At 44.2% G+C, this 22,376-nt stretch overlaps 1 protein-coding gene across 2 annotated transcripts in view; it reads right to left on the reverse strand.

Moving 5' to 3' along the window:
* LOC146198562 (uncharacterized) overlaps nt 1–22,376 on the reverse strand; it is a 156,603-nt gene that overhangs the window by 43,400 nt on the left and 90,827 nt on the right. Inside the window, exons 3-8 of one of the 2 annotated variants that reach the window (XM_084594057.1) lie at nt 18,755–18,794; nt 17,985–18,058; nt 6,757–7,014; nt 4,832–4,974; nt 3,679–3,901; nt 86–400 (exon numbers count right to left, since the gene is read on the reverse strand). In XM_084594057.1, the coding sequence (XP_084450183.1) occupies nt 86–400; nt 3,679–3,901; nt 4,832–4,974; nt 6,757–7,014; nt 17,985–18,058; nt 18,755–18,794 (1,053 nt within the window). Of the gene's footprint in view, nt 1–85; nt 401–3,678; nt 3,902–4,831; nt 4,975–6,756; nt 7,015–15,058; nt 15,270–17,984; nt 18,059–18,754; nt 18,795–22,376 lie in introns of those variants that run through there. The other variant, XM_084594058.1, reaches the window with a different exon arrangement.

Below are 22,376 nucleotides of genomic sequence, written 5' to 3' on the forward strand. Positions count from 1 at the left end.
AATTCAATTACTGCCATGTCTGGCTCTATGTTAGCCACTGCAGTAAAAACAAAAGCGCGCGAATCGAAATGATGAGCACACTCACTCGCTCCGCGTTGTAGCTGTCCAGCAGCCGCTGATTCTCGGCCTTCAGCGCGGCGATCTGTTCCTGTAGGCTCCTGGTCACGTGGGCTGCGTGCTGTGGCACCACTCCCTGGAGCGAGTGCTGCAACAATTCCTGCAGGTGGTCCCTCTCCTCTTGCAGCAGCTTCACCTCGCGGCTTAGGATACCCAGCGCTGCCTCGCGCTCCGTGATGACGCCGCGCAAGGGCTTGCTGATGCGCGTGCCTCTACCGGCGTTCGCCGGAAGCGTCTTGCACGAAGACTTGTCCTGGAACACCGCTGCGATGCCGTACCGCATCTGCGCCACCCGCGTAAGTAGTAACCTTTGGAAACAGTTCCCGCTCACGCGGTTCTCCCGTGCCTCATTTGAAACGGGAATGGAGATGGACACTGTCAACTAGGCGAGAATGTAGACTGTGACTGACATCAAAATAAAACGATGCCAGAAAGTCTTGCAGCTGAGTGGGGATCTGTTATTTCCGCGAACGGACGTGATCGAAGGAGTTAATTTTTTTCGGGCTTGAAAGTTCTTTACGTCTCAGCTAATGCTTCAGGACACGAAAAGGAATCCACGACTTTCATACACACTTCTCTCGCAGCGCTTTGGTTTTGATCTTAGAACCATATTGCTGCGTGTTCGTGGAAACAAACACAACCTCAGCACTCCAAAGAGAGGGTGTCTCGTTCCACGTTCTTTTCAAAACAAACAGAGCGCGTTTAATGAAGTATGGCATTGAAACATTGGCTATAGTCTGGCGTCGCCTGAAGCAAGGGGGCATGAAAAGCCATCTCAAAGGTTTCTTACAACCTTGAGGGCCAGTGGCTGCTTATGTTCCTCTGATTGAGGTTTCCTAGAATGCTAGCCTTTGGTTAAGAGAATATAGCTGGCTGTTAAAGCAAAGTACAACTGATCGCCTTCAATATTGCTAGCCCTGTTATAACGCCTTCCTCCTTGGATCACAGCAACCGGTGTGTCATTGCTGTATCCCTGATGGTTTCACTAAGCCGTGCTACACATAACAACCGTCGTCACTCGTAGTAGGGCAAAGCGAAGAAGTAACAATTAAGCCCTTGTTATCTCCTTTCCGCCTTTGGCGCTTCTTTTGACCAAAAATACCATTCGGACGTAAAAACAAATAAAAACAAAACTGATACCTCGAATAAAAAGCACAAAAGGCATGTGTATGTCGAAATATACTTATTCTGGACATTTTGTTGCTATTTTCAATGCACGTGGAAATATTATGGAGAGCGGCAAGTGCAATAAAGAGCCTTCCGGCAAGGCGACAACCCTTGCAGGTCTTTCAAATCCGGGTTTATTGGGCGTCTTCAGAAACTTACAGGATTTCTAAAAGTATTCCCCTGTTGTCGATATCATTCTGCACGTGCGTACACGACACACGTGGCCAGAAGAAAATCGCACTGTCTAGAACAAAAGAATCTCTTTGTATACTTGTGGTGCTTCGTTTCTTTTGCCGTGAATTTGTCGCGTATTCCGGATTTTCGAAAGACCTTCAAATGTGATGCGCAAATAGCCGAAATGGAAGTGTTTCGCATTCCACCAGACATTTTTTTTTTCTCTTTGCGATGATTTCCATCCACCACGTTGTTTCATCGTTTTGTATACTTTCCGAGTCAAACACAATAAAGCAACTGGGCCCTTTGCTTTACTACAAAGCTTTACAGGCAAACGTTAGGAAACGCTTCGCAGAGGCGATAGCGTTTGAAGTCATTCCCGACGCCTGCAAATTCTGCGTTTGTTCGGCATTGTCAAAGTGAGTCAATGCGTTTTATTGCCCGAAAATTGTTGAAATGCCTTCAGAAGCAGATCAGAGTCTGCGAAGAAATAATAGGCTTCTTTGAAGAAGAACACAGGAAGCCACTTCTTTACTTTGATGGGCAGCGATGTCACCATGCACATGAGTTGAGATTGAAAATAAACTAACAATGAGATTTTGTATGCGAGCGATATTTTCAACCCTGGTCTCTCCTTAGGATGAGAAATTCACTTTGGAGACTAAAAAATATGCCTGAGTATACGATTCTCGGTAGCGAGAAATCTGATCGTAGATCTTCGCTTATTTTGGTTTGAGATGTGCTGAGGTAACGAATTCAAGAGAGGCATTTTTTTGTATGTGTGCAGTTAGAGTCAATATTATATTATTGGGAGAGCATCAATGTCTCATTGAGCAGAAAATCCGGGAACGTGTGTAAAAAATAACGGGGCATGGCTCTGATATGTGGCAGCTGCCACCTGACATGACCGGGTACTAATTAGAAGGCTGGTTGTTCGACGTCGCAAGACTATATGACACGGCACGTTCTGCAAACTATAGGGCTTTTGCTTTGAGATGGGTGGGTGAGATATGAATTAAACCTTCCAGTACCCTTGGGCGATGTTTAAGGCCACGCAGGCACGCCTGCAAGCACGCCTGCAGGGCTTGGTTAAAGCGGCACATCCTAGATGTCTTCCAGATAATTGAGTATAGCTTACGAATTTACGCTGATAGATATGAGCGAGCTAATAGAACCTCGGGTTGCATCTTTGGAGGTAGGAGGGTGGGATATAGATCAAACTTCCAGTGCTATTGGATCTCGATTCCGGCACGCTACACCTGAGTCAAGCAGGCACGTTTATAGGCCTTGATTCAACAAGTTAAGGGGGTGGTAATTAAACTGGCAGAGATTACACGCATATGAATGAGCAACCACAAGGTGAGTCGCACGTGGTAGTCACTAAAGCTATCTTTTCATGCCTCAAAAGCAGAGCTTAAGTGTCCTACATACTCTTTTTATCAGTAACCATCCTACAATTGAGATTCAATTTCTCCTCAGTTCTTATTTTTTTTTTAAGGAGGCCGTGCCTTGCCGGCGTCGCCTCAAGCGGAGCGCGGGCAATGTGAGCGCTTTTCTCCTCTGCGTAAACCTGTGTCACCGCGTAAAATTTCAAGACAGCGGCCGGGGGAAGGGGTACTTAAGGTCCGCATTTAAGGGTCCACAGATACACGCTCGCGTGGAGCGGCTTTTTTACTCGCTTAACCACTGCACCTTTAATTCTGCCTCTATAATCTCCCACATGTGCTTATCTCGCATGTACTATCGTAGACAAACGTCCATGGAACATGCAAACGGCCACTGAGTGCGACTCTTCCGCCACCACCCTAAACCTTGCTCCTCCACTTTCCACCTTTCTGTCGTCCTTTGCTGCACCTCCTCCTTTCCAGCTGCATCTTCCTCCTCCCAGTCATTACCTTATGCTCAACGACGCACAACCCACGAACGGGTGCCCAAGATGTGTGCTCTAATACAGAGGATCATGCGGCATTCATTAAAATTTTCTGTGAGCCCACTATGTCTGCGTATGTTTGTAAGTTGACACAGTAAAACTACTGAGTGCACGAATGATCTAAAATCCTGCGATTGATTTGCGGTCTAATATCCACTTCGCACCTTAGCAGATGCACTGTTTGTTCATTGCTCAGGGTCAGTACTAAAGTGATGAGTTTGCATTCGCAATGTAAAAACTATCGACGCTTTCTAATTAATGCTCATAGCATAATAACCGAGGTAGTTTACCTTGGCTGAAAGCTTTGGCCGCTCGTCTGGTGCCCGGGCGTGGAGATTCACCTGGACACCGATGTCGGCGTTGTGGCCGCCTCGTGTCTGCTGTATGCTGATCACGTGCTGGCACTTGGACTCGCACAGTTTGACTCCGGTTCTGCTCTTTCGAAACGTCCTGTTCCACTGGACTGTGTTCACGCATGCGCTTTGCGCCGTGTTCGCAGAATTTCGAAGCGCCCTGTAATGATGCGGAAATGACTTTTTGCAGAGGTGGACAAGCAGCATGACGGCTCACGTGCCAACGCGCAACCAAGCCGAGCCTACAGGCCGTTGTAAAAGAATTTCTCTATCTCGTTTAACAATTTCGCTGACGCATAATTGCTTTTAATTATTTTTTTGACACCAGCGCTTCATTTCACTAAATATTTTTAGCCCAAATATACTGTATCAAAGTAGCAATTTGAACAGGTTGTGTTATAACGGTTAGTTGGACTAGTTGATAAAAATCATTTCAATACGGGAGCGCGCACGAATGTCGGACGAAGAAAGAACAGAAAGCAAGGGGCTCAAAGATACCACTGTGTTGTCTGTCCTTTTCTTGCCCGTCGTTCGCGCACAGTGCTCCGTTGAAATGATTTGAGTGAGTTGGTACATCGTCGCATCTTCAACAGCGCTGAACCAGGTGACAAAGAAAGAAGAAGAGTTGCTTATTGTAGGTTGCTTTCGCATCCTCCCCACAACGCACTTCATTTTCGCTCAAAGAATTCTTCTCGAAACGCTCTGCTCATTACCTCTAGCGCCGAATGAAATTAGACAGGGGTATACATACCCTCTGGGGCTAGGTGTCCTAGCTGCAACAGCAATACTTACTGGCGTCAATATATTGTTCGCTCGACAGAACGTCGTCATCATAGGTCGAGTCTAATCGCGTCCGAATCATTGACTGCGTCTACTAGTAATTGATGCCGGACACGACACATGACTGGTTAAGTTGAAGCTTGTGTTAAAGCGCTTCGATGCTGCTTCAAGGGTGTGGTCTAATGATAGATTCTAATGATAAGTCATCTAATGAAAAAATTGCTAGCGACGTCGACGAGAATAACAAACTATATGGCAGTCAGCACAAGGCTGCTGAAGAAGGCACGACGGCCCACACCAGTTGGCCCACCTGTAATCTTTGAGCGCAGCCGACGATGCAATCCTAGACCCGGTGTAGAACTTTAGCCGGTCCAGTACTCGACTCAGCTCCTGGCGCGTCACGGCATGCAGCGCCTTCTCGTCACGCAGCGTCGCCTCGACAGAGCAGCATGCCTGCGCAACCGGAGCGGCATCACATCTCGATGGGAGAGAAGGGAGGGAGGGAAGAGAACAGCGATGGTGAAAAACTATGCCACGTGCCCGCCCCCTCTGCACTATGGCGCTGGCGTTACGGCGAGTCGCACGGATGCCGTCGAGCTCTCCTTGCGCAAACATTGCATGGCCGGTCGCGCAAACGATGTCTCGATCGGCCGCCGTCAAGCAACGGTCATCTGCCTTCCGCACTGACCCGTGCGGAGTACGCTCGAAAATGCGGAATCACGATGTTCGAGGTCTGACTGCCGGCACGAGTTAATTTCATTTGATTCTACTGCTTTCCGTACTCCTTTCAACGCTTCACACCTCCGCTTCCACCGCCGTCGTTAAGTTCAAGACACCCTCGGAATGACTGTAGCACCTCACGAAGGAGACCACAGCAGCTTATGAAGCTGCTTTTGCAAGAGGAAGCAGCGGATGACGGCATTACCTGCGCTCGTTGCTTTCATAATCGGGACCAGCCGTTAAGGGCAGTAAAAATTCTTGGGCATTTTTTATTAGAACCATTATTAACGAGAAGGAGCTAGAAATATTGCTATGGTTCTTTATTCATCTGATGATGTTCTTGCGACCTATTTTTCCTAATATTGTTAGACGCTCAGGAGAAGCAAGCTGTGATAAAAAAAAAATACGATTATGTGAAAACCACCACATCTTTATGCTGAAGCCTTAGCTGAGTCGCATTCCGTGAACTAAAGTGTATTATGAAGGCTCCAGTGAGGTACATGGAATAATAACTGCTTCTGCTCTCGATGCAGAGGGGCACTTGTGGAAATTAGACAGGGAGTAGAGCTTATGTACACAATAGTCGCAACAGAGATTATGCAAACGACAATATAGATACATGTGTAAAGTAACAATGTAGTGCATTCAGTTTCCGAAAGAGTAAAGGCAGATGAATAACTCCCTCAATACTCTTTGAACTGATACGCTACCATGAATTAATCATTATGATGTTTCATCAATACACTCTACTACTATGAAACAAGCAGAAAGACATGCACAGAAAAGCTCCGCCAAACGTGCTGAGAATTAGGCCTTTATACTGGTCCCTTTAGGTGCCTTAACTTGTTTCCAAAATGAAGTGAGGTTCAAAACTTCTCTGATCGCTTGCTTTGACACTCTTTTGGCACTTGCTACACATGCGCATTACTTTTTTATGCTTTTTGCTTCATGAATCGTCATCCTCATTGCCCCTATAAGCTAGCCATTAGCGTCACAGGTAAAATGCATGAGCCAGGGTTCGTTAATGACACTACTTACTGCGGGTTAACAAGGAGTACCTTCCAAGGCATCTTTTTGAATTAGTTCCTGAGCATCCCCCCCACCCCCTTTTTTCTCAACTTAAACAATTCCATTATTTTCAATGGAGGACGCAGCCCTGTTGCAAAGCTCTCCCAGCCACCTTTTCTCCGTCAGCTGCTATATGAGGCCTGGACGTTTTAACTCATCCTTTCTCAGCGAGTTTATATTCAACAACCTGCGTATCTCTCCGTCTTGTGACACTGAGCACCAGCGTTCGTGCACTTCTGAAGGGCTCGAAAAGCATTGGATTATAGTAAATCGGAGGACGGTGGTGGGATCAGCGGGAAGTGGATTTTTTGAAACATACAATTTGTGGCGAGATGTACAAATGGTATATTGTGGAATTACAACGAAGACAAACGTGATTATTCCGTGCAATATTCCACACACACAATGTGCGCGCGCGCCCTCTTTGAGTGCTCCGAGACTGCTTGCCTGTTGCAACGACCGGATCTGCGCCTCGTAGCTTCGTAGCTTGAGCCCGGCCTCCCTGCGGCTGGACTCGAGGCGGCGCACGGCGTCCTCCATGAGCGCGCACTGGACGCACTGGGAGCACTGGAGCCGCTGGGCGATAGACCTCGCTGCCTGGGCGTCGCCGTCCCCGCCGAAGCCCCCCCGTTGCTCCTCGGGAGGCGACGGGGGTGGCGGCGGGGAGCCGTCGGTCATCGAAGACTCAGCGCTGTCGTTCTTGCTCTGATCGGAGTCGCGAAAGAAATCCTATTTCGTACCTTTTTTTTTCCAGTTACATCTGGACGCCTTAAGAACAAAAACACACATAGAGTGCTGCTGTATCGCAACTTTCTTGATAAACACCGAATGGAGAGACGCTGCGACATCAGACAACAAGAACCATCAATAAAATATATTGAACCAGATAATCCAAGAACCAAGAATATCTGAACAGAACTGAATGCAGACAGTACAATGGCTCGAAAAGCTATACCGGGTGTTCCAGCTGAATGTACATAATATTTTCTTTAAAATGCGGTGAGCCCCAGCCCAGTAAAACCAATACAGAGGTGTTCAAAATCACTTATGCTAACCTGCGTTATTTTTTCGTCCGCCAAAGTTAAATAATTAGTAAGCACTAATCAGCTATTTTTAATTATTGTATTGAGAGAATGTGTCAATACAAAAATTGTAGATATCCTCAAAAAGTAGCTAGCTACGCCATTTTCATCACGCTACGATTTACGCCGCCTTATTTATAGACCTTCAAGAATGGTGTCACGTGACCGGCGGTTATTTTAAATCCTTCGCCAAGTGCATACAACCAGCTTCATCGTAGAGAGCACGGCCCAGAAAAGCCGATATTGTTATCTCAGACGCCTCTCGAGGCTTTAAATTGACGCTGCTTTCACGAGGAGGTTTTTTTTTATTGCGTCGTTATCGGCTGGTAAAAAAATCACTATGCGTAAATGCTAGTTTTATGATAAAAATGTAGCTAGCCATTTTTCGAGAACATCTATAACTTTTCCATCAACGTTTTTTCTCGCTAGCCAATAATTAAAATAGCTAATTACGATTCACAAATTAATTAACTTTAGTGGATAAAAAATACTGCGACTATTCAGGCGACTCTGAACAGCTCTTGACTGATTTGAGTCTCTCCGTATTTTTTAGAACCTCAATTGGTTACCTTGAGCGGGACGCCCAGTATATACTCCAGTACAGATCGTACGGGGAAAAGTAAGCGCAAAAAAGGACAAACACAAGAGAGGAGACAGGACAAAGCGCTTCTTGTCTCCTCTCTTGTGTTTGTCTTTTTTTGCGCTTACTTTTCCCCGTGCGATCATGAACCAACTAACCCAGCAACAAGTTTTATCCCAGTATAGGTGCGGCCAAAATAACCGGCTAAGGTGTACCTGCATCAAAGTGATAATTACACGTTTGCGAAAGTGTCGCAACAAATTTCAGTGGCGAAGGCGATTTCAATTCCAATTTAGGCAGCTCAGCATCAGCCTAAAGCAAAATTTACAGTGACGAGTTAATGATGCAATCAATAGTACCATACCCACGAATATGAATGACTTGACTTACAAGTAGTTGACTTACAATTCAGTTTCCCTTTGATGACTGCTAGCTATCATACTGAGGTTTGGACAAAGAGATGATGACTGCTAGCTATCATACTAAGGTTTGGACAAAGAGATGATTTTATTTAGGACTTGTAATAGCGTTAAAACTTCCCTAAGTCAATCTAGACTAGAGAAACCGTGCGAATGACCCATCGACAACATGCCTTGATGTGTGTTGTGAGATGACTCGTTGTCGAAAGAAAAAATCTTGCGAGGTCATACTAAAGGTGCAAAAATACAGATTCATTTATGGAGATGATTTTTCATGGAACAATTTAAGGGCTGGTTTGCACAAACCATTGTGATTGCATAAGGTATTTCCCTCCTTCAGTACGTAGAATCACACAACCGTTTCCCAAGAATATAACCACCTAAAACTATCTGCTGTTAAGAGTTCATACCGCTTTTTGCAGAGACCGACTGCAGTTCCATTTTTATGTGATCTCTGCACTGCACGAAATTCCGGCGTATTCATGATAGAGCAGATGCAAATCCAACCTAACGAGACCGCTGACCAAGGGGGCGATACAAACTGCTTTTTTTTTTTTGTCTTTTGCAATCATATTGCACACTAAAAGCTGCCTTTCGTTTTTCTTCACAATTCTAACTTCACTTGTTAGTCCACAGGACGGGAATGGAAGGGTGGAAAAAAAATTGAGGAGGTATATATAGCTCTTTAACGATGAAAACGTGCGTTAGAGTATCAAGAGAGATTGGGACAAAAATATACAAGGAAACATTTTTTTTTGCCTGAAGTGCTTATTCTGACACGGTTACTTACTCTATTCCTATACCCGCGTTCTTCTTCTAAATGTGCCAGCCAAGCAAAGCGAAGGATTTTGAGCTGCCGTGTACGAAGACATTGCTCCTAAAAAACAGAGCACTTTAGAGCCGTAGACGCCACTAAAACCAGCACTTGCTGTGTTCGTCCTTCTTGAGTTGGCAAGGCGACCAGAGTCAGTAGTTTCAGTAGTTCAATTTGCTTTTTTCAACCTTCATTTCATCGACGAAGACAGTTTGTGTCCTTAAGTTTTTGCCAGGTGCTAAATACAGAAGGTGACATGAATTTCTCTACGTTAAGAAACCAATGCCAAACATCAGTTAAAAAAAACAAAAAAAAACGAAATTCTACAGGCTTGACTGTCATCATGGGCCTCTGCGCCTTCTGTGTTCTGTGCAGAAAATAAGGCCCCAGTCAAGCTCCAGTGTAGGATATTGTACTCCAGCAGGCATATAGCGGCTCGACCTTTTTTTTTTTTTTTTTTGATGCGTTTCTGTCTGCTTCTTTTTGATTTTCTGAATAAATAAATGAAATTTATAATGGAAACAATCTCTATACCGAGCATCTGTCATACTGCCCGCGATGTTGAAATTCTGAGGTTTACCCTCTCCCTATTCAATTCTGTTCAGTTCAGTCGTCAGTCGTGTCCGACTCTTCGTCACCCTATGGACCATATCACACCACGCTTTCCGGTCTCTATCTTCATAACATCACATAACTTCATCTGCAGCGCCTCGAGGATGCCATCTAACCATCGCGTTCGCTGCCTACCTATTCTCCGGTGACCCTTAACCTTTCCCAACATCAAATATTTCTCCAGCGACTCCTCTCTTCTCATCAGATGACCAAAGTAGCTGCGCTTTAACTTTAGAATTTGACCCTCCAATGAGCAGTCAGGGTTTATGGTCGACAATATCGACTGATTTGATCTTCTGGCAGTCCAAGGAACTCTCAAGAGTCTCCGCCAGCACCACAATTCAAACGCGTCAATTCTTCGGTGGTCAGCCTTCTTCACAGTCCAACTCTCACATCCGTACATCACAACTGGAAAGACCATAGCACGAGTTATACGGATCTTGGTAGGCAGTGTAATGTGGCAGTGAAAAATAGTAAGCCGTTCTAGCATGAGGTAACATTTTATCAATTCATCCGGCGTATCACATGTTAAAAAGTATACAAATACGTGGCCTTTGTCTCTACATATATCACTCCAGTCGCATGCAAAGAAATAATGAGACAAAAGGGATACCGACATGTTTAAAAAAACTCTGCACCTTGTTCATTAGTAACTAAGAAGATGGAGATTAACATTTGTCCCATAGTGGTGCTTGCAAAGCCCAGTCATTGCCCTGAATTATATTCTTGTCTCTCTTCGTCTTTTTTTTTTTTTATTTTCTCCCGCGCTATCCAGGGAGCACTGTTCTCCGGATTCATCTGCAGACAATTTTCATTAAGAGACGAAGAGATATGCGCTCTTTCTTTACCCGCACCTTTTACTTCCCCAGAAACAAAGTGCCCGGCCTGAAAGCAATTGTGCGTTCAACGTCTTTATCACGGTACCACTGTATCACAACACTGACTGTCGCATGATCTCGCAAGAAAAGATTTAAGAGCCCATACAGCGCTATCAACTATATCAATGATATTCTAAAATGCGTTGCAGTCATCCACGAAATTCATGAATGGTTGTTCTGAATATGAAGTATAATTGAAAGGAACGCAGCAGTGTATAGTGGCTTCCAAATTTGACTATCCAGTCTGGTTAGTGAAGAAAGTTTCGCAAGTCAGTATATATTCACGATGGAACAACCGCGCAGCTGGCAAACGCGGACGGAGGAAATACTGAGACGATACAAACGTTTGTCTCCATCTTCCCTCTCTCTGTGCTTGCCGAACTATTGTTACATCGTGAATATCCAATCTGTTCCAGAAAATCGAGCCAGGTAGCAGCAATATCTCTTAAACTAATCTAACAAGATGAACGAACAGAAAAACGTCGCAGTGGTGGCGAACGTGCCTAACAAAGTCCCATAACATAGCCCCCGTACTGCGGCACCTGTAACAAAACAATTTGATGCTCAAGAAGAACAGAAACAAAACTTTGGAGCACACTTACGCTCATACTTTAAGGGCATGATGCGGTAATGGGCTACCAGCCCACATATAGAGCCCCGTGCTAACCAAGCCGCATGAACGTGCTTGTGTTGCCTAGGAATAACGTTAATTCAAATATAATGGCAAGCTGATTCTGATATTATCTCCGATATGAAAGTAGAGACGCAAATTGGCAGCTCCCGCCAAACGTAACGTCAGCAACCCTACGTCAGCTGCCAGCAAACGGCTGCCAGCGCCATGACCGTGATTTTTACTCACAACGCCAACGCCGACAACGAAGCCGACGGCGGATTTTCTAGTGAACGGGACTTTTACGCTGTCGTTTTAAAATATGCTAGTTGAACCTATTGCACAGAGCGTGCATGAAATGGAGGTAACGTGAACTGTAACGACTTTAGGGTGACGCATAGGTTAAAGAGAATTCCCAGCAATTTGCGGTGCCTAGAGCGGAGAAAGGAAACAAAAATGTCATTTATGTGAAAAACAAAGACCTATCGCCAGCTGGCGACAGTATCATTTAGTGATTTTTATTGTGATCTCACACTGTCTGGCCAAGAGCACGCTGCATATAGCCTCCAAAACATTTGATGGTCATGGTCCCCACGAGTGCAAAGCGTGTATTGATTTCTCTCGAGGCGTTAATTCAGTACTAACCTTGTTTCTGTGTTGGCATTGTATGCCAACCACTCCGAACGGCTATTGACGGGCACGTCAGACCATTAGTAGGCGGGCCATATAAAGATGATTTCAAGAAGATGGTTCGAACGTGGAACTACGAAAATCGCTGGGTGAGGCGACCCAATAATGAGTTTTGAAGCTCCGTCGTGCAAAGCTCTCCCATTTGTCAAACGAGGGCCTGTCGCCTCTGAACCGGTGTGGTCTACGTCAAAATGAACGGAGAGGCAGCGCTTTTAGTGGACGAGCCATTTGGAGAAGCAAAAAAAAAAAAAAAAAAAAGTTTTAAAATGTTTCCTCTCAGTGATATTGAAAACTGTGGTGCAAGGCGGTCGTAATGAATTTCATAGGAAAAGTATTGAGCCCCTTGCTCCGGTCCCCGCGACTCACCGAAGGTCACTAGTGCTTTGGGTTCCCTGGGTTATCATTATATTCAAACTTACTCGCTTTTTATCAATACTGCGCCTGTGTTCAGCCCGTCGCGTAGTCCCGGGAAGGGCAACGTTTGACTTTGAGCCGCAGCCGAGCCGGATACGGCTTTAACCGAGCCATATGAACGTGCTTTTAGTGGCCTATAGCGGTAACGTGAATGCCAGGGTCCTAGTAGGCTGATTCTGACATAACCGTCCCATGTGAAACGCGAGACCCAAGTATTGCTAACGCAATTTGACGCGGTTTAACCAGACCTAAACCACAGCCAATTGTTTTGTCATGCTCCCTAAATGCGTTGCACGTCTTCTATGGAATATCAACGAGTTCGAGTGTGGCGAAACTTGCATAGTTTTCGATAGCAGTTCTTTCCTTGCTCACATTTCATAATGTCCCTAAGTTCCCAGCGATATAGAAGGCGTACAGCTCCCATACGTTTCTTTGCGCTTAAACGCATTCAAGCACAAATACGATTCCGTTCTGGCACATTTGCTAGAAGCCTTTATTCTGCTTTCTTCAGCACTTTCTCAATAATGCCGCAGTAGCGGCAAAGCTGATCCGCGCCATTTCTCACAGCAATATGTCTCGACAGGTTTCATCTGGGAGGCCCATGCTCTTATATTACTACAGGTCGATTTTTGCGTAGCATTAAATCATTTTGTAGATTCTCGGCGTTTCGCAATGCCACAACTACACATAAAGAATCGAGAAAGGCAGGTCAAAATGGACAATTCACAGGATATCGTGACTGAATTGCTTATGGCGCACTCTACAGCTGTGTCGCCTTATGTCCTTTAGGCGAGCCTGACGACGCGGTATAGCCAAAATGGGAAGCAGGACCATGCATAATTTGAAAGCATTTCGCTGGTGCCCATTATCGAGTGTGGAGCTTAGCGCGGCTTCCACAACACAATTAGAAATTTCTCTGCATAAATGTTCCTGGAACCAGGAACTGTTGTGCAGAGATGAGGACCAACTTAACATTTCTGCAAGGGCGTTAATAAGCCACAACCGCATATTCGCGTTTATAAGATCTAGTCAACGCGCTAAGCATCTTGGTACGTTATTTTGCATGTGTAATGCAGCCGTGTTAAAATTCACTAGAATCGAAAGTTTTGGACAAACTTTATGAAAAATTTGATGACGTCTTTTGTATTGGATGGCATGAATATGCGTGGTTTAAAGCACCAAAATTGCATAATTAGAGCGGGATTATGCGCTTAGCCTTATTAGGAAGGTCTTGAGAGTATTTCGATGAACTTGTTTTTTTATTGTTCACGAGCACCAGGCATTAGGATGAATGGCAAAATAATTAGCGGTGATCTAGACAGAAAAAGCGACAAGTACGCTTAAAAATTAATATACAGAAAACTAATGTAATGCACAACAGCCTCGGAAACGAACAGCAGTTTACAATGGGTAGAGAAGCACTCGAAATGGTAGGCGAATATGTCTACTTGGGACAGGTATGTTGCCCGCAGATCCGCACCATGAAAAGAAAATAACTGGGGGAAAAAGATTAGGATGGGGCGCATTTGAGCGGTATTCGCATATTATGAGTAGCAGCGCACCGGTATCCCGAAAAGCGGAAACTATAAAATAGCTGCATTTACCTGTACTCACCTACAGGGCTGACGTGGAGGCTACCGAAAAGGGTTCTACTTAAGTTGAAGACAACGCAGAGAGCTATGGAACAGAAAATGTTAGTTAATTTTAAAGTTAAGAGATAGGAAGCTTGCAGAGTGAGTCAGAAAAATAACACGAGTTAAGGACGTTCTAGTGAAAATCGAGAAGAAATGAGCACGGAATGTAGTGCAAAGAGAAAATAGCCAATCATTGCTTAGTGTAACAAATTGAGTTTCAACATAAGGCAAGCATAGCAGGGGGTGGAAGAAAATTAGATGGGAATGGGATTAGAATTTAGTTGGAGTAAAATAAATCAACCTAGCTCAGGACCAGGTTAAGGGGAGGCATATGGGAGAGGCTTTCGCCCTGCAGTGATTATAGTCCGGCTGATAACGATGATAGTGATGCTGATGATGTCACTAGACCGTCTAGCCTCCACCCTAATAGAGCTGCCACGGTAGGGATTCGACTCTGCGACCTGACCTTGGACAACAGAACGCATTAGCCGCAGCGCCACTATTGAGAGTCAGATAGTTTTGCTTTTGTTTTAGGTGATACACAGTTGTTAATCGAAAAGTCACTGTTCCTTTTAAGAGGACAGAATTGGCATTCCTGAAGTTCTATATAGGGCGATTCGAACTTTAGACCTGGCAATCTACTGCCAATATAAACTTTGTTCCCGCATCGAGACCTCGCCAGAGCAAAAGTGACGGCAGTGTCTCAAGTGTCTCAGGCGAGCAGATTGCATCAACCGTGCGAAAGGACAATTCAGTTTGCGGCAATGAACGCCGACACAGACGCGAGGTGCAAAAAATTGGGTCCTAAAAATAGAATCGCAAGCGACAATACCTCCCGATTCGCTTTCGCCGCTGATTTTACGCACACAGCAGCGGAAGCGGAGTCAATCCTTTCCAACGAACAGTCGCAAGACGTGACGGGTTAGGGAATAAGTTGTCTCGAGTTGGCTGGAGCTAATCAACAGAAGCATCCCTTAGGGACTCCCGAATGCTCGGTGTAAAAGAACAGTGCTCACCCATAGGCCTTCGTGTTGGTTCACATCATCGAGCACGGTATCTTGTACGGACAGAAGCGCATCCGCAGTCTGACATGGGTGAGCGTTCCCCGGAGCAATGCAGTTAGACGGACCGTGCGTTACGTCGGGCGCGAAGTACCGTGACCTTGAGAAAAAAACTAGGGCAGCCGGTGCTATATTTATTCCTGCGGCCAGCAGCGGTGAGGGAGTGCAACAATCCACCCCCACTCTGAGCGGTCACGTGGCTCATTACGTCACGGATGCTGCGTTCTCCCTCTCCGATACGTCCCGTTCAAGTTGGCTGACTTTACGGGCTATGGCAGACAATGTACACTGCTACTGTATAGGAACAGGAAAGAAAACAAAGCTAGGAAAAACACAATGTGCTCATTCACGGAGCCGTGAACTTGCGTTCTCTGTGCGCTCTATTCAACCTGCCGGTGTCGCTTTACCAAGCTCTAGTGCTTCCAACGAGCAGGAAAACAAAAAGGGCGCATAAAAAATTTTCGCTGTAAGACGCTGATTGCGCAAATCGTTCCAGGGAAAGCAAAAGAAACAGACCATCACTCTCCCAAGCCGAAGGGAAAGCGAGGTGTTATAGCATTTAACACGTACGCATCTTTCTTTCTTTCTTTCTTTCTTTCTTTCTTTCTTTCTTTCTTTCTTTCTTTCTTTCTTTCTTTCTTTCTTTCTTTCTTTCTTTCTTTCTTTCTTTCTTTCTTTCTTCCTTTCTTTCTTTCTTTCTTTCTTTCTTTCTTTCTTTCTTTCTTTCTTTCTTTCTTTCTTTCTTTTCAGAATGCCTGTAGCGATCACTAGCAAGTTATTTAATATGAATAAAGTAACCTCTCCTCGCGGCTTTAATGAACTCTATTCTATTTGCGAAAGAAACGCACAAGATCTTAGAAGACGCAGCTTTGGCTTCCTAGTTAAAAAAACAAACAAATACAGTTTGGTGTTTTAAAAGTAAATTAACTCCTCTCAGTTACGAGAAATCACCGAAGTAAGCACGTTTGTCTGTTTAAGAATTAATTCATTTTTGACAGATTGCCATTGCCAGCAAAGACCCATACTGATTTTTCAAGAGGTGTTATTTTACTACAAGCCTAAATGGGCCCCCCTGACCCTACCTACACCTCTCCATGAATAGACCTTTGTGCTAGCTTCATTTATTATTAGACTACTCACTCGCCCTGCAAGCCTAAAATGTGCTTTTGTCTCGACACAGGAATTGTCAATTTTCCGAGTAAATACTTTGATTCGCGAGTTCTGGAAAGATGGGGAACATCAAGACCCCTTATGCGCGATGAAATGGGGTACAGAATGTTGTTTTTCTGTGTACACAATCTTCAAACAGTCTATAGGAAAGAATCCGCACAACGCCTTCCCTAGTGCGATTGACTGGTGGTTGTAAGCTTTTGCTTGAGGGCAACAAGCCTAAGCCAAGATTGTGATGCAACCAATCAGCGAACTTCTGCTCTATTGTGCAACTCCACCCTTACGGAGCAAGTTTTCTTATCTGCTCAGTTCAGGTTGGAACATCCAATTGAACAAATAGGTGCGTTTCCGAGCACCTCGTTATCACACGGCCCTCCTGAAAGGACCGTCAAAATTATTCTTCTGGCTCATTCCTCTGCATCGTTCGCTCGATCCATACCATACCGTTCGCTAGCGTGCCCTGAAGAAATCGAAAGCGACGCAGCACGGTGCCCCGTGATTGACCAATGATTGCTTGTGGTGCCTGCGTTGCTTGTTACGGCTTGGGCTTTTCCTTGTAGCTTCCATGAAAGTATAAGGACCGATAGGAAAGAAGCACTTTCAGCGCCTAGGAAACGGCCAGTTAACGAGGAGCACTTCAGGGCCCAAACCAGGCATGCGGCTCAGTACGTTTCACAACTATACGGATTAGATTGCAAAGATTTGCGCCAGCCCTTGCGTGAGCATACAGGATGCTGACTTTCATAGTCGTCAATTGCTTGTTGCCTCCCCCCCCCCCCCCCTTTCCACCCCTTTCCCCCTATTTTTTTTAGTGTACATAAGCAGTGGCCAGGAATTCGCGATGTCTTGTTTTATTATTTCTTACTGCCCAGATGCAAGTGGTATCACATGCTCGTCAGCTTTTTTTATTTATTTTTTTTTTTATGAATCGATATGAGATGCCCTTAGCGCCAATACAGTGTACGCTGCTTTCTTATCGGCTCGCATTGCAATAGTTTTCGATGTCCTGCGACGTTAAATCATTCGTTGAAAACGTGATTCCAGCGCATTATTCGTAGATAAAAAGGTTCGCGGAAAAAATAAAATCGCCGTCTCATAGGCGAGTCAGCGCATTTCAAATGATTGAGAATTGAATACACGGAAAGACCTTCCAAATACCTAATATTCAGCATGCCGCGCAAGGGTATACTGCACAAACACCGCGCGAAGCAGCTGTGTGACTAGACAGAAGGGTGCATTACCTTTCTAAAACCGAAACATTGAGGATATTTATCATGAACATGAGTGAATCATAGCAGTATTGAGATGCTCTCCATCCTAAAAAAAAAGAAAAAACTCTCTCCAGATCAGACTTTTGTTGCTTTTCGAACTTTCAAACTTAAATTAAGGGTGAAGTATGGAAATCAATCAAAACAACCGAAATTAGTGTGCATAAGAAGCCATAACGGTATACTGCTGATGTCACGAATCCGCATTCTTTGAATGAGCACAATGATTTCCCCCCTTTCGACGTAAAATGTCGAGTACACTTATGTAAATGGTAAAACTACGTTACACAAGCTGAAGCAAAACACGTTTTCGTTGTTTGTTGAAGAGAACCTGATTCCTTTTATAGGTGTAGTGGGAAACAGTGATTTCTCATTTCTCGTTACTTTCAGTCTCGTCTCTAACTGAACTACTCTGAACGAGGCGCTGAACGAGGGCTACTCACCTGGTAGTCTGAGTCACCACGGCTGCTTTCACTTGGGCTGCTGTCCACCGATGTCGAGTCAGAGCCTATGTGAACTGTAAGAGTAGAATAAAAAGCATAACAAATATTATATATTCTGTGTCAAGTTATGTAGTATCAGCAGTTACTTTTTTTTCAAATTCAAAAGCAGATATGTTTTTCAATGCCTCTATTTATGACATATTGACTGCTGCTATACTCTTATAAAGTTAACATTATTTTGTTGTTGCAGGTGTGTCCTCCCTACAATCAGTGAAAATGTATCGTCTAGGGGTTTTCGGCCGTTCTCGATAACCAATACTGAGGGTGCACTCTTCATAGGCTTTTTCTTTTTCTTCATGCAAATGCAAGAAAGGGAAGCATGCCAGCTTCGTGACTACCTAGCGTAGTATGATTAGTACAAACAATTGCCATAAGGAACTCACATTCAGCTCAGAACTCAGCACAAGCCTAACATTGCAAGACAACAATTATTTTGTAAATTTTTTTTTTTCTCTCTTGGCCACAATGTTCAATTCACTCGAATGCAACTAAGAACAGCGAGCATCAGAAACCAGAGCGCCAAACGAAACATTTTCACCAGAAAGATTAAATTGTATATGACGGCTCTGTATATCGTGTTAGTGAAAGTAAAGCTGCATTATTTGCAGTTATCTTCTCAAGCGTTAGACGATGCACTCATAAATCGCATAAATAAATCGCAAAGCATAAATCGCACTCAGATTTATGCTTGTAGTGTATTCAAGGCTTACCTATGGAACGTTGTCCAGAGCAGGAAAGGATCACGATGTTCTGGGTATTAAAACAAGAACAAAGAAAGAGTAGGGTAAGTGGATTTCGCTGTTGCAGCAATACTTTGCGCATGTGTAAAACAACTGAGGGCATAATTTAAAAAAAAATTCAACTCCGTATAATACCTCAAGCGTGATCCAATAGAAAGACTATACAAGGAAGCAGAATTAGAGCAACAGGAGTTCATAATAAGCATATACGAAGAGCTCATCAGAAGAAACATCACACACGACATGCGTAAGAAAGCACACAAAAAAAAGAAAAACGGAATGCTACTACTTTTTTTTTTGTGAAACACGTGAAAAAGGACGCAATTTATGTTTTTGTTCTAAGTTGGTCGTTACTAGGCCTAGTTTACTTTTTGAAGGATGAAAAGTATATTGGACTGAAAAGCAATGGAGGCCACTTCAAAACAAAAATCAGTGCAAACGCCAAATTTTCGCAATATTTCTGGGCTGCGTGCATAACTCCCAGATGAGCGCGTGACCCTATGCCGAAATATCCTGTACTATAGCTTAGTTTAGCAATAACTCTGAGCGTTACATCACGAGAATCTGCGGTAGAAACCAACAACAAAAATAAAGAATCCTAGTAGAAAATGTTCACTTCTGTTCCACGCTAATCCTTTTTGCTTCTTATGGTCTATTTTTAAGCTTTGTAGAGTTCTTTTTAAGAGTTCCGTCAAACCAACTAATCCAGCGAAATTAACTTGCGGACGCAGACGCATATAAACATAATTGTGCTGTGAAGCTATACCTATGGCACGGAACACGTCGTAGGGAGTGGTTTAGAATTCATATGTAAAACGGAAAATACTCCAACATAGGCGTAAATTCAATTTGAGGTGATTTTGTGTTTGGATTGCAAACACGCTCAGTTGCCGTAGTAATCGACGAAACCGTGGACAGCAGTATAGAACGTGCATAAGCCAGCGCAGTGAATGACCAGCGACTGCTTAATATTACTGGGGGTTCTTAAAATGAGTTCATGCTTTCAATGTCATTGCATCTAGATCCACTTAAAACTACCAAAACCGCAGTACCGCCTGATGCCGGAGGTGGGTTTGGTAAATGCACTGGAAATCTATAGCTTCGCAATACTTTATTTGGGGCGTTTGATTGGCAACATTGGCTGAGGAGTCGTGTACAATAGATCTTGGGCCTGGATTTTGGGAGGAAATAAGATTAGCTTTCTTCGAAGAACTCGATACACTCAAGGTCATCATGCATTGCGGGGACAGAGTAACCCGATTTTTTAGCACAACCTCTCAGCACAGCAATTTGCTGCTGATTTGTTTAGAAGACTCTTTCTGGCCTTAACCATCGGGTGAGAGGAATATTCCTTTCGTTCCCAGGCCTCGGCTGGCTAATCTCGGAGTATTACTTGGAGCGCAGTTCAGATGCTCACTCTAAAGAGAATAATGGAAACAAAATCTTAAAAGTGAACGAGTTCAGACCGCACAAAGCAAATGCTGTAACCCAACATGACCATCATGCCTATACATGAGGTTTCTCTCAATAACCTGGAACCATTTGAGATGGCTTGTGGTGTGTTGCCGAGTCCTTACGCCACATGAAGGCATATGCTGTACCATAACTAGATATATTATATATAATAGACATAACTGTCTGTGCCTTGAGAAGAGACGCGATATGGGAAATTGTTCTTTGAGTGGACAAGAAGTTTCGAGGGATGGTTTAAGATTGGTCTAAATGTGCCGCTTTAGTGCCTCGTGGAGGGCGAATTGTTTTTCTACATCTTGATGTGAATTCAAGTTTCCTCCACGAAGTTGCACCGGCTGCGTGGCATAGCGGCTCGGTTTAACGCTCTGCGTGGCTGCCGTATTTAGCAGATCGGTGTCGGACCCTAAATCATTCTGGCCGGGCAACGACACTCGAGACACTCTGGTTTTCAACAAAATTCATCTCAAAGCACATTTTCAAGCAATTAGGGATGTGACATTCGATAGCTATATTAGGTACCCACGATGAAATTACGAAATTAATTTATTGTCACTTGCGAGGAAGGAGCGCTATTTTTAGAGTTCTTATTTTTTGCTTAGTTTTAATACAACTCTACCCGTTTTCTTCCTTGCTGTCACTTCCCTCAGTCCCTGCCTTCATTTCCTCAGACCACACTTCTGCACTTTTACCGCTTTTTTTTTATGTTACTTGAGCAAACCCTTAGTACGATTCGAGCATTGATGAGCCATTCATATCCATCTTTCTTTTTTTTTTTTTAAACGTCAGCAACAGGCTTGATCTGTTGCCGGCTAGCAGCGAACACGTCGCCCAGTTGGAATATTTTGAACCTTTGACATTAAAAAAGGAGCAAACTAGAAGGCAATTATCATGGCCGACTGTCAGTGCGTCTCTTAGTGCGACTCAATGCTGACTGCGGTCGCACCGACCAGTTCCGACAGCCTTATGGAAAATTGGTGAGATGCGTCGAGACTCTCGTAACGATTGTGAGTGTTGTTAAGTTTTTAACGTGATAGTGGTAAAAGCCCCACTCACCGACAATCTGGCGTCAGCGGCCGTCGGCCTGCGCCTATGTTGGTGTTACGAACAAAAATTCTGCAGCAAAACGCTGGCAGGCGGTAGCTGGCTCCAGATATGGACAATCACTAACTGAACATCAAGTTAGCTGTCTTTGCGGTTGGCAGGAGCTGTCAGCTCGAGCCTTTTCCTTCATATGGGAGGATAATATCAGAATCAACCTGCCAGGACCGTTGCATTCACGTTACCCCTAGTCCACGCAGACACGTTCATGCGCCTTGGTTAAAGCGGGGCTTTTAGGACGGGTGGTGGTAGCCTAGCTTATATACGCTATCGCACCACGCCCTTAAGGCAGACCTTAATTGTCCCAAATTATTTTTCCAATGTAGGTTCTGGGTTCGCGAAACGGGAGTAAATGTAGTTATTACTAACAATGAAGCGAAACTAGATGCAGTGGTAGTCTCAAGAAACGGCAACCGGTTTGTAAGGTTTAATTTTGCAATGTGAGTCAGGCCATGAGGGACGCCTCAGTGGAGTGCTTCGAAAAGTTCCAACACCAGGAGTTCTTTAAGGTGCACTGACATCGTATGCTGCACGTACGCCTTCCTTTTCGCATCTGCCGAAAGTTTCAAGAAACGTCCAATTAAAGCTTTAGTGATCAGGCAATTTTAAACAAAGCACGCATTACACGTTCAATATGACAGGTACTAAATGGTCACATCAATGCATTTAGATCAAACTGAACCTGGCCTGTATCTATAGATTACTACCCTGAAATGATAGCGGCTATTCTCATTGATAATGCAATTGCTTTCAGCCTGATCAGTTCAAGTAACTAAATAAGGGTATCTCCACGCTTTCTGTCCCAGAATGAAACTATGATAACATCAAAATGCTTCTTTTTGAACGTATCCTAATATTAGGATACAGTAAACATTCTCTTCCATACAGCAATAACGTGGTTCTTTACAGGTTTTGCTTCACAATTGTGACTAGTTAGCGAGAAAAATGAAGTACTTTTAAACCTTTTCTTTTCAGTAATAATTGAGCGAGCGAGTAGTCCTTCATAATCAATGGAGTTGGC

The sequence above is a fragment of the Amblyomma maculatum genome, chromosome 2, assembly GCF_055883805.1.
Source record: "Amblyomma maculatum isolate TAMU_Amacu chromosome 2, ASM5588380v1, whole genome shotgun sequence".
Taxonomy (NCBI): domain Eukaryota; kingdom Metazoa; phylum Arthropoda; class Arachnida; order Ixodida; family Ixodidae; genus Amblyomma; species Amblyomma maculatum.